The sequence below is a fragment of the Sciurus vulgaris genome (genome assembly GCF_902686455.1).
Source record: "Sciurus vulgaris genome assembly, chromosome: 19".
NCBI lineage: Eukaryota > Metazoa > Chordata > Mammalia > Rodentia > Sciuridae > Sciurus > Sciurus vulgaris.
Genome location: NC_136480.1, coordinates 15,236,998 through 15,250,139, shown reverse-complemented (window position 1 = coordinate 15,250,139; position 13,142 = coordinate 15,236,998). Strand labels below are relative to the sequence as shown.

The 13,142-nt window shown below is 52.5% G+C and overlaps 1 protein-coding gene across 2 annotated transcripts in view; it reads right to left on the bottom strand.

Annotated features, from left to right (window-relative positions):
- The window catches only part of CRBN (cereblon), a 19,647-nt gene extending 6,505 nt beyond the window's left edge, over positions 1 to 13,142 (bottom strand). The window contains exons 1-5 of one of the 2 annotated variants that reach the window (XM_079122200.1): positions 13,014 to 13,142; positions 9,188 to 9,300; positions 8,400 to 8,602; positions 7,482 to 7,631; positions 3,504 to 3,663 (exon numbers count right to left, since the gene is read on the bottom strand). In XM_079122200.1, the coding sequence (XP_078978326.1) occupies positions 3,504 to 3,663; positions 7,482 to 7,631; positions 8,400 to 8,602; positions 9,188 to 9,300; positions 13,014 to 13,080 (693 nt within the window). In that variant the 5' untranslated portion in view covers positions 13,081 to 13,142. The remainder of the gene's footprint in view (positions 1 to 3,503; positions 3,664 to 7,481; positions 7,632 to 8,399; positions 8,603 to 9,187; positions 9,301 to 13,013) is intronic. The other variant, XM_079122201.1, reaches the window with a different exon arrangement.

The following is a 13,142-nucleotide window of genomic DNA, read 5'->3' as shown; positions in this document are numbered from 1 at the left end:
CCGCAGCACTGGGCCTCTCCACCGAGAGCCGGCGCGAGGAGACTTCTGCCTGCAGAGCCTCCTTCGGGCCTCACAGCTATGGCTTCAGCTTAGCTCCCAACGACACACAATGACCAAAACCTAACACTCTTACCCAGTGAGACCTCAGGTGCAATGACAACGAAGGACAGAGCAAAAGCCCACACGGAAGACCCCAACCTCAGCAGTCCAGTGATCAAAGGCACCGACTTGTTCATTTTTTCAAAACCTGTCACCATCAGCAACATAAAAATATACTTTATCCACAGCAGAAATTACCAGCTCTCTGCTTCTCTTCTTCATTTACCAAATTCCTACCTGGAAATACACCTGGACTCCTGAGACTTCACCCAAGGGCAGATTCAGACAGTCCTGCACACGTACATAAGACGCGTGCCGGGGACACTGCCGACTGACTGGCAGAGATTAGTTTATCAGTGGGACAGAAGAGAGCTTTTCAGAAGCTGCAGACAGGACAGAAATGACGTCTGTGTGCAACAGGTACAGTTGGTACATGAAGAACACAGAGAAGACAGCTGCACAGCACGGAACAGGAAACCACAGAGGCGTTCCTCTACCTGAAAGACTCACGTAAATACAGACACTCTTAAAACAGTCTACTGCTTCAATAAAAATGATACAATAGAGCACTCACAGCAAACCTGGCACACAGAACAAACTAAGAAAACGTTTGGAACTCATCAGTTACAGAGATTATGAAGGTCATTAACACTGGCAGATGCCAACCGGTCACTAGAAAACTGCTAATGCAAACTTTTCTGAGGCAGAATGCTACACCTCCCTCTTGTTCACCTTCACCTTCGATCTCCAACGACAGAGTACACTCCACTAGCCGGTCGGCAAATTCCAGATCTGGTGCTATCTGTGAATCTGTAGTACAAATGAGTAGAGCGCACCTGGGTGCCAGTCTCCCTGGTGAGGTACTTTGAAACTGTCACCGTTACAAAAGCACCTACCCCGAAGCCCACTCATGCCACTCCTCAAAATTTACCAGACATACAAAAAGACATCCGTTCAAGACACTACCCGCACACCTCATCAACAGGGACGGGTCTCCTAGGTTACAGTGCTGCCACACGACAGCCTCCTGTGCAGATTTATAAAGAAAACTGCGGTACTCTGGAGACGGACATGAAGGCGTCTCCACAGAGTCCTCTAGGTAGCAAGAAGATCCAGAGAACCCCATCCTTTCACATGGAATAAGGTCACCAATACCTGCATCTGTCTTCGTCCACTCTAGGACACTGAGTGCCTTGCGAGGGACCTCCCTTCTGCAGGCGCCGCCCGATTCAGTGCCCAGCTCCTCCCGTCCCCACGACGGGCCCGTGACCGGGAGTCTGCGCCTCCCTCGCCGCCTGCGTTTACCCAGTGACTCCAGGGCTGAACTCTGCGCACCTCACGCCTGGCTCTCTCCCATCAGTGCATCGAGCCTCTACACGAAGGAGCGCACGGCCCGTCGAGTAGAAAGTAGCTTACAGACAGGTCGTGTTCCCAACGGGTTAACGACGCCGCCTCTAAACGTGGACGTCCCTACGGTAGACCTACCGCGTCAGGAAATGGGCTGCCCTGGGAAAGGAGCGTCAGAGCCCCCACCCCGGCAAGGCCTCAGGCGGAAGGGTCGGAGGTGGACTCCTGCTCACGCAGCTCCACTCCAGTGTCCTGGGAGCCACCACGCCCTTCTGTCAATGCTCCCGTTAGAAGGGAAGGCTCCACTACTATCTTCCCATCATTTGGGATGCTGGGTTTTCAGCAGCACATGAAGACAGGATGTGCAGACATCCTGGTTCACCCAAGCACGTGTCAGGGAGACCACACCCGGTCCTCCTCCTCTTCTCGCAAAATTGAGGAAGGCCAGTTAGCATCGTAAGCCTCTCGAGACCCTCAGCACCGGAACTCCTCGGAGGCAGAGATGACTCACACGCACCGCCCGCATCACCCTGGGATGCGGATGGAACTTGGAGAGAGAGAAGCCTAGGTCTGCGCGGGCACGCAGACCGGCGTGCGTCCAGGTGAGCGGGCGCCCAGCTACAGGTGCAGCGGGCACGGCACACTGTCGCACCTGTGGCACCCGCGGGCCTGCTCCACGGGCCAGACGCTGCCTCCTGATGCGATGGAGGAGCTGAGAGGTCTCTCAAGGGAACGCTCTGCAGGCCCCCGGGGTCCACAAACGTCTCTCTTCTTGACCCCGTCACCAGATCCCAAATGTCGAAACCCCAGTCCGTTTCACGAGGGGCCCCCTTAAAACCCCCAAATACACAGGACAAGCACCCTCACATCTCCTCAACTTCCACGCCCTCCGTTTAAGCCCCTGGTGATGCCAAAAGATACACGCCAGGACCCACGGGGACGGACGCCACGGGGAAGGTCGCCACGGGGAAGGTCAGACGGCCCTCCCCCAAACCGGACCTAGGGTCCGCCTTTCCTCCCCGTCGCTGCCCAGCGAGGGCCTGGCTGCAGTGCAAGCTGACTTCACTTTGAGGTGCCGAGGGGCTTCGGTCACAGAACGGGGACTCTAATCCGCGATGGGCACAGAAATCAAACTCTAAAACGCCATCACATCTACTTCCGTGAGATTCAGGGTCGGGGTCAAAAGACGCCACAGGTGGGATGGACCCCTTCGCGCACCCTGCAGGCGCTCACACGATCGCGGCCGCCTGCGCCGGGAACCAAGGCCAATTCAGGGCTTTGACCAGCCTCAGTTCCCACGGCCGCGCCAGGAGCCGCCGCTCAGGGGACCCGCGCACGCTCCTCGCTCCGACGCGCGGCGGGCGGCTACCGGGAGGCAGCCCGGCGCGCAGCCGGCCGACCTCGTCACCGCACGGACGTGACTTTGGAGGTCGTCCGACAGTGGTCCGGGCGTCTGGTGCGAGCACTGCGTTCACATCTGGGGACTCTCACCTGACACCTCCCACCACGGCAGCCCGACGCCAGTCACAAGGCCAGGGCGCTCTGAAAGCCGGAGGAGCTGCCAAGAGGGCGCTGCAGGTCGTCGCAGGCCACACGCAGGCCTGGGCGTGAACGTCCGCGCTCCTCGCGTCACACGGGACACGTCCCCATCACCCAAGCCTGGGCGGTGCTGGGTGAGGGCGGCTGGCAGGCTCTCTGGAGACCGGGACAGCCCTGCGGCCTCGGCTCCCACACCGCGGCCCGCCCTGGGGCCCTCCAGGCCGCCTCTCCAGAGGGGCGCAGCCTCCTCGTTCCAGGTCCACCCGAGCCGGCGGGGCCGCGGGACTCGGGCCCCCGAGGACCCTCTCCCTCCCTTGCGGCTCAAGAGCCGAAGGCGACCTGCAGCCTCGGGCGGCCGCCTCCACCGCCATCTCCAGCAAGCGCGCCCGCACCCGCGGCCTCCCGCCGCTGGCCCAGGCTCCTCCGGGAGCCTCCCAGGAGGGCTGGAGGCGCGGCAGCCGCACAGGCGAAAGCGAGGGTCTGAGCGGGTTAGGGTGTGCGAAGAGCCGGCCTCTCACCTTCTGGTACTTCTGCCACCACTTACACGAGTACTGGTCCTGCCAGGAGACGGGCTTGCAAGGGAACACCTGGCACTTGTTGAGGGACTCCAGCTGGACGGCCGACATGGTGGAGGGCAGCACGCACTCGGGCAGGATCTGCACTTTGGCCTGCTGGATTCTGAAACAGAGAAGCGAGCCCGTGCTCACTTGGAGAGCGGCGGCTCACACCAGGCTCTAGACGCCGGCCTTTCCAGCCCCGCCGAACACCGCTCCTGCAGGCCGGCGTCAGACAGCCGTCTTCTAACGCAGCACTCTGACCACGCGCGTCCCAGGGTGCGCGGCTTCACTCCGACCGCGATGCACAGGGGCGTCTGCACGGCCACAGACGCCCGCCCGCCCGCGGCTCACCTCCGTGCCTGCGGCAAGCGCCCTATGGCGCAGGCACCCGGCCTGCACCGCCCACTCCGTGCGGGCCTTTCTCACCGAGGGAGGGCGCGTAGGAACGGAGAACGCTGCGACACGGGCTCCGCGCGTCCACGTGCCGCCCTTCTCCCATTCTCAGAAACCTAAGGTGGCCGCAGAGAAACAACACCCCCACTGTGTCACCTTTCACACTCGCCATCAGGCTTCCTCACGTCACGTGCTGCTGCTAAGTGTCAGTCTTCCACTCATCTGTCGCCCACTGATGCACAGAGGCTGTCCCTAGACCCCTCCTGAGGCGGGTTAAAGATGAGCGTGCGTCGCTAGGAGCAAGGACTGGAACCATTTTGTTTCAAGATGACATCAAACACACAGTCTCCGCTCCGGCTGAGACTTCAAGTAGTCATCTGCTCTGAGTAGGATCTGGTACTTCTCAGTGGTTACGTGAAATAGCTAAGGACATCTCAAAATACCCACTTCAACCTAAATACATGCTCATTCTACCAACTTCAGGTCCGCCTTACCACGCTCACTAAAATACAACTTTTATCTTAAAAAACCTTTGGGGAATGTTAAAATTTGTCCTGTTTAATCCCCAGAACTACAGCTGACCTGAACCCAGAAACTGGTTTGATTCCGGGTCCCAGTGCTCGGATGAGGGGGTGGACATGATGATCTGGGTTTCAATGTGTGTTTGTGGTGAGTGTGTGAGTGACTGTGTGCATGCCGGGGACTGGAAATGGGGGAGCTTTACCACTCAACGACATCCCTGGTCCTTTAACTTTTTCAAGATGAGGTCTCACTAAGGTGCCACGCACAGCTGGCCTAAAACTCAGCTTCCTCCAACCTCAGCCTCCCGAGTCGCCCTAATGATGCGACACAGCTCCTCGCTCGTTATCTTATTCATAAAGTCGTATACCATCCTTGGGAAGCTTATCGAAATCTGACTCTGAAGGTCAGAAATACTGGAATTAAGAATCGTGCTTCACCCAAATATTATAAAAGACTTTACGTTTTCACTCTGACAAACGCATTCAGACTGTGAAACCAGCTTAGACGTGACCTCAGCAACCCCTCCTCTGAAGCCAGAGACTGTGGGCTGCCCTTGTCCTCCTGGTTCCGCATGCCTGCCCAAGGCCGCTCCCTGCTGTGCTCCCACCGCTGAGTGTGTTTTACCCTGAGGGAGTATTGCTTCCCAACCTGCCGGTGGCATCTGTTCTATGCTATGGCAACGTGATTCACATAAATGTTATAAAAACAAATGAAATTTGAAAACAAAAATAAAATCACCTCCATGAATATGAAAACTTAAAAATAAAAGGCTTCCAATATAACTACATGCAACCGCAGTAGTAGGAAAACACTGCACAAATCTGAATGGTTTTTACATCCAATTACCTGGGGACTGACCACCCTCAAAATCCCTCTTAAAAACCAGAAGTACAAACTAGAAAAGCCAGAAGTATAAACTAAACACAGAAACCACAAAGAAGTCTGAGGCCATCTCTCCCTGGCAAACGCATTTCAAAGAAAATACCAAGTCTCTCCATCAAAACCGACATGACTATACATTTCTGCATTTTCGATTAAAACATTTAGAGTACGGACCGTTTTCCATGCAGATTCACTCCTCTCAGTTATGACAGTCAGGAGCTATTCTGGTCTAACTTCGACACAGTATTAATCCCACTCTGATAAGTTCTGAAGAGTTCTGCAGTGATTCACTGACTCCCTTCTTTGTGTTTATTAATAAAGGAAAAGGTTCATTTGTTCAGAAAAGATCCAACAAATAAATAAACATTGAATTTAGTGGCAGAAAGCAGCAGCCTACTTTTTATATGTGAGGTTTATCATTTAGATAAAAGACAAATCAATCTTACGTGCTTGCCTGGGAAAAAGGAAACTAGCCTGAGTCTCCAATGTGCCCTGGAGAAATTTTAGAATCACAGAAAGAGCACCAGTCGGGGCGTCGGGGGCCTAGAACCAGCCAGGAGACACATCACTGAACTTTAGACATGTCACTGAACTTCTCCAACACCTGGCTCCCTTATCTCAAAAGAGGGAGACAGCACCATGTCCCCTCAAGGGGATCTTGCCTGTCACCATCTTCAGGGAGAGCGGTCAGTGGAGCGGGTCAGCAAGACCAGACGTCTCACCCCGCACGAGCCCTCCGTGCTACGCGGCAGACCGGTTTTTGAGAGGCCCCGTGGAGGAGCTCCGTGGAACACTGTAGCGGAGGCGCCCTTTCCAAGCCTCTTCCAGTCCCTGCACGGTGAGGGTGCCCTCAACAGAACCAGTCACGGTCCTGGACCCCGTCCACTGAGCACCTGCTGCCATCTTGTGTTCAAAGAGCTCTCCGCAATCCAACACAGAGGTCGATCTACTGAGAAATACACTTGCTCCCTACTCCATCTCCCTGAGGCTTTTTGGAAAACAGTGTTCAGAGGTTAAAAAAATAAAAGAAAAAGAAAAAATTGTAAGTATGTGCCTCGTAAGAACATTAAAAATGGAACCTTTAGCAAAATCCGCAATTACAAAACAAATGGCTAGTCACCACAATGCTGGACCCTCGGGAGACCATTCTTTCACTCCTTCACATGACACTCAGTCCTACATACAGAACATCCCTGGGCCTGGGTCACCATTCCCTCGCGACCCGGTGACGGCGGGATGACGAGGTAACGGCCATGAGCACAGACTCTGGCCGCTCATCCCACGTTCCTCAACACCACCTCTGGTCCCAAAAGCCTGCCTGAGGCATCTGCAGAGTCATAATTCAATGTTTATGAACGTCCAGTGTGTAAACAAAGCAGACAAGTTCTTGACCTCACACGGCTCACATTGTTTTTAAAACAAAACCACAAATAACCCACAACACCTTCACCTTCGGAATATTCCACGTACAACACAAAGATCTGAAAGCTCCGGCCGACATCAAGACCCATTCCCTAGGACACGGTGTGACCCGGGAACCTCGATGTGCAAACCTTCACACGGGATTCACGTGCCACGGGGCAGATGCACTCCTTCACGCGACAGCCAACGGTCAGGACAAACGTGTTGTTTGAATTCCTTTGCTGTTTCTTAATAAGAGGACAATGACGGTGAACAGCATCTCTGTCACCTAACTGTGGAAATTCTAGATTCTGTGACAAACCCTCGCCGTGGCAGCCACACTACGATGAGTCCTGCTGAACGGGACACTCGGGGAACTTGTGACCTTCACAACGTGCACTGAAACAAGGACTTACTCGTCAGTTTTCCCGTGGACGCTGTTTCTGGGTGATACATTCACAGGGGACATCTTAACCTTAATCTGAGGCCTCACCTCAGCCTTAACAACGCTCTCGGGATGGAAGATGAGGTTGGAACCAAGCATCTACAATTTTAAGAACTTCCCAGGTGATTCTGATGGACACCAAGTGGGAATTGACTGGGAAACACTTCAGAAGGGAGAAAATAAACTACTTAAAATGTTATACACTGTGCAGAGCCAGTACAACAGAATGAAAAATAAAAATGAGCAAACCACTCCATTAAAAGATGTTCCCAGCTTTAAGACACGGTATTTCTTACCCATCTGACTGCGTTCTGAGCTCCAGGACTTTGAACCGTTGTCTCCCGATTGCTTTCACTTTCACGATTTCGATTCCAAAGTCCTGTTCTTCTCGGTACGCGTATATCTCTGCCGTTGTTCCAAACTGTGCTTCCCTTTCCTGTATGTTACTTCCAAGGGAAATTTTAAGGAAGAGTTTTAACATTTGGCATTTAAACACGCAAAGTCGACAAAAGTCATTCATATGGGCCAACGATATACAGTCATCGACCCTCACTTGCAAAGACAATATGACTTTATTTTAGAAATCCTCTAGGGGACTCATAAGGAGGCTCGGTTTGCACAATTAGAACGCTTTAGAGAAAAATCGCACACCAGTGACTCACAGGCTCCAAACTCTCCTTTCCCCAACCAACCATCCCTGTGCTTCATCGACTGTCGCTTCTGGTGCGTGCTAGCAGCGCGGTGCCGGGGGAGGAAGCTCCCGCCTGCCCTGCCAGCTCCGGAGCACAGTTCCGCCATTTGGCAGGCGACTCCGGGGTACAGCCCTAACGTACTGCCGCTCTGTACTGGCAACGCTTAGCACGTTTTGAAGGAGCCAAAGAAGAAAAACGGATCCAAAGAAGAAAAACGGATCCTGAATGCTACAATGTAAAAACCCTGTTTCTCTTTAAATAAACACAACTCTTGAAACTTACATTCTATAAAGGTTTTCTAGTAAATATTAATGACCAAAAAATTTTAAAGCATCCAAAACCTACACTGGCTTGGATGATAATGAAAATAACCAATATACTCCACTATTTCAAATGTTACTTCACAACATTTTGCACATCCCTCCCTCCTGGATGTGCAAGATGATTCTCCATCCTCAACACTGACTGTGGCCGTGAGTACTCAAACAGGTACGAGTGAGGCCAGTTCGCCTGACGCTTTACCTGTATGCAAGCACGGCAAAGGTTCTGTCTTTCTGAATTAAGTTCCGCACCATGCTGACTTCTTGAGGGCGAAAAAGCTGCAGAGGTAAAGTCTGCCCGGGAATCAGGATCATCATCACCTGCGGGAGCACCGGGATCACCTGGCAGCTGTCGTCGTCGTGCAGAGTCCTGCCGTGGAACTCCTCCATGTCGGCGCCCAGGTACTGCTCAGAACGAGACCGAGGGTCACGGAAGTCGTGGGATGAGAAGACACCATCACCCCGTGCACTCGTGCGAAGCCACCAACGGTGTGACTCCACATCGCATGTGACCAGAGAAACGCGAGGCTGAGCTCCATTCGTGTGCAATTAATCAAGTGCAGTCTGCTGCCATGTATGACTAATTATATATGAAAACATCAAACATCCCTATGTCCAAATACCCCAGATGACGATCACCAACGTTACCACGTTAAACAACACCTCCCCACCGCGGGGACCGAGCACAACGCGACACTTCCTTAATGGCTCCGTTACTAACAAAACTGAAAAGCGGACACGGCTCCTCCAAGGACCATGCCGGGAAATAGCAGCACCTGCCTGAAAGGTAGGGCTCCGTCTCTCTGCTGAGAATGGTCGCCCGCTCACAGACTCTCAGCAGAGTGCTAGGCTGCTAACGAAGCCGAGGCTGTACGATTTGCCCACCGCGCACCACCCATCCCCACTGGCTGGGCAGTGACGTTCCGAGGAACGTTCTCTACAGACACACACGCGCGTCTACCGTACTAGAGCCGGGACGGCGCTACGTACTGTGTGTGAGGTTGGCAGACTCGTGTCAAAATTGATGATGTTTGGTTTTTTGGCTTCTTTGCTGTCCTGGTCTTCAACTTCCATTTCAATTTCATCTTCTTCTTCACTTTCTGCTGCATAAATACAATATGATAAGAAAAAGAATTAGATGCATCAAAATGTTAAATTCACTTCTTTTCAAACACATCATGCCTTCCAGATAAAAGGGTCCTGAATGCCATACGCACTTGCCGGCCACCCTGGGACTGCAAAGACGCAGCCACGAGGTACCTTCTGTTGCCGTTTTCTTTTTATATCAACTCTTTGATCTCGCCATAGTTTCTGGCTTAGAGAATACGGGACACTGTTTCCACGGGCCCACCACTGTCTCCCCCTGCAGTCGGCGACTTCAGTCATGACCCACGTGTCACACTAAGGGACAATGACGCTGTGCTGGTGCCACTACTTAAGCTCTCTGCTTACTTGGATTTCCTAGATTCAACTCATCTCGTTTTTTGGTTGCAGATTTCCCTCCAGAACACCACACTGCAATCACCTGTCCTGGCTCTTCACCCTCCTCTTGGGAGGTGGGGGTGCTGTCTCAGACTTGACTTGGTTTGTTTTGTAGACTATCCCTCAATTAGGACTCATCTGATATAATTCTGGCAGTCAGTCTAAGGTTCCCGTGTGGCACGGAGGAGGGAATGAAGTACTGCTTCACGTCACACAGGGGTGCACACCGCACCTGCCCCAGGCTAGCCTCCCCCACCTGCCTGCAGTAAAGCCTGTCGGCTCTCTCCACATGGAGTCGCTGTGCCCTCCTTTTCACGTGGTACTCTGGAAGCAAATCACTACATCCACCCTACTCCTCAGAGGTGAAGGACTAAGATCCAGGGCCTTTTTAGGAAATATCTACATAAAATATTTTAAAATCTCCTGTAGAGGATATTTTCTCCCTTGCTACTAATGACTTCTAACACCATTAACACTGCATTCTACCTTGCTAAACCTAGCTTCCTCATCTGAAAATGACAGACTCCAACAAGACCACCTCTAAAATTCTTTCAAACTCCTAACTCCAAATAGTTCCTACATGACAATGTAAAAGAAGAGGGCAAGCAAGAAAGATAAAGATCCGCTAGCTAAAACGGAAAAGGGGCTTCAGTAAAACCTGGCAAACATTTCAAAGCATTTTCCCACAACACACCTACCTCCCTGCCTTTCACTTGCTCAAATGGAGGTAAAATTTTTGCAGTCACTATCATACAAATTTTGCTCTATACTTTTAAAATTTACAAATACCACCGGTAAGAAGGATTCCACATTTTAAAGGAAATGACCTAGAATGCTTTCTCCAGGCACATTTTTTAAATTATGTAAACTAACCATATTCTTTAAAAGTGGATACTACCAGTTGACAGGGATTAAAGTCACAAAAAGCAACACTACCGATGGGGACGGTATTCTACGAAGCGGGACTCCAGCCTTCTCATGCCACCTGTGGGCACACTTCCTGCCCCAGGAGTCTCAGCCAGGACTTATTCTGCCCCTTAGGAAATATTTGGAAACATGTGAAGACATTTAAGGTAGTCACTCTAGAAGAGTCCTATTAGCGACCTAGAGTAGATGCTCAGGAAATCCTAACACGCAAGCACACCCGAGAGAATTCTTGGGCCCCATACGTCAAAGGTGCCGACACCAGGAAATATTAGCTTCCACGATGCATAAAGATGTACTGGACCTCGTTTCTGACCTCACAATTCAGGCATTTTAAAATGCCCCCCGAAAACTTCTTAATACTTAGATTGTCATTAAAAGGAGCCACTTTTTCCTCTGTGCTAATCGTTATTTAAACCACTTTAGATAGGGTTCCTCACACGAAATGTTTCACAATAGGATAACTATTGGCTTTTTATTTATTCCTATGAATTGAAAGATTTAAGGCTCTGTCAAAGACAACACCATTGACTTCAACTTGTGTGCAGTCAGGGCTTTGATACCACACTCATATTTTTACTAAGAACACAAAAGTTTTCCCAAGAGATAACAACGAATCTTTAAAGTGATGAGAAAATTATTCTGAATCTAATTGTATTAGATCAATTGTATCTCTGAAAGTGTGGCTTTCACTTGGCATGTGGAGAGACCCACTCTCTTCCTGTGCTACATAAAGTTTAAAACAAAACTATTGGCTTAAAGGCTGCAATGAATATCTTTCTTAATTTGGCATTTTACCTCTTCTGACTTCTACCATCTAAAGAATGACCAAGTATTATAGTGGCTTTGCTCATAAATGTGCCTAAGATCTACCTCCCCCACTGACTCTTTATCAATGTATATTTCCTCCAGGATAAACTCTTCCAATATCAAATTATTAAGCTATTTCCTTAGCATTCAAAATGGATTACTTTTCAAAACAACTCATATCTCAAGATTTCAGGAAAATGCAATATTTCTCAACAAATAAAACCTGCAGGTAATTTAGAAAAGCAGTATCACTATATGTACAACCCTGTGCCCTCTCACTTTTAATTACCCCCGCCCCCCAAAACACACGCTGGCGGTTCAGAGCCACTGGGGTGAAGTCTGATGACTCATCCCAGGCAGGAGCACCATGTGAATGCAACAGAACACCAGTATCCTCCCTCTTTTATTCGCCATTCTCCCTGAAACGCTGGATTTGGCACATGCGACAGGGGCTGATGATGCGGAAAACCAGCTCAGCTCTTCTGTTGCAGGCTGACACACCTTGATTTCAACCACTGACTCTGACCGTGCTCTCTTTCACAGAAAAAGGGCTTCCTATAAGGTGAGACCGATTCGTACTCTGAGCGCAGATTCCCTTAACCAACTACCTGATAAACCTGAGACTGATTCTCAGCAACCTACAAGAAAAGTCCCCGGCAGGAGATGCAGATTCACCAACAACTTAGAGCCAACCTACCTCCTGAGTCTTATCTTGCACAACCTGGATAAGACTCCAGATTAACCTCATAAGGTTTTCCCCCAATCCTTCTACCCGAGCAGTTGCTCCCTGTGAAGACCCCAGATGGCTTTATGTGGCCTTAAATCAACAGTCCCTGCTAGTTGTACTCTCAACACGCTCGCCGGGATTGCAGACCTCCCCAGGCACCACCGACCCTTTGCACCCACACGCTGCCTGGCTTGCAGCGAAGGGCCGGTGCTCCAGTGGCCGACACACCTGGGCACAGCAGGTCTCCTCTGCAGCATTTCGTGAACGCTTTGTTCGGCTACGCATATGCTCCTTCTCTTCTCGTGCAATCTTCCGACACACACCCCCGGCCTACGTTTGCACAGAACCTACCGTCCAGAGGAAACCGAAGGGGACCCCATTCTGCGCGCGGGAGGGTCACGCACCGAGCGCTGCCTGGGCGGAGGGGCTCAGAGGCCACCGGCCGAGCCCCCGGTCCTGACGCTGCAACTGTGCGACCCTGGGCCAGGCACTCGGCTCACCGCCCACACGTCCTCACCTACAGAGGGACCTGGGTGGCGGCAGGTGCGGACAGACGCGGCGGAGCGCGGCCCGCTGTCACTCACTCGAGCTCCGACGCCGAGGACAGAAACGCAGCCGCGGGCCGGTCCCGGCGGGCCCCGACGCCGGGGCACTTTCGCGAGGCCGGGCCGGCCGCGCGCGACCCCCGCCCGCCGCCGCCTCACCCGCCACCGCGGGCGCCCGAGCCCGGAGCGGAGCACCGGGTCGCGGTCGCCGGCCGAGGCCTCAGCTCGTCGCCCCCCGGCGCGGCCCGCGCCTTCCCGGATCCCGCGAGCCGCCGGCGGCTCCGGGCGTCGCCCCCCACCCGCGGCCGCGCCCCGGGCCGGGAGTTACCAGGCAGGAGCGGCAGGTGGTTGCCCATGTCGTGCGCAGCGTCCTGTGGGTCTTCCTCGTCGGCCATGTCTGTTTACCCGCAAAGCAGGCCGGGACGGGGCGGAGCCGCCGGGGGAGGTTCCGCGCCGC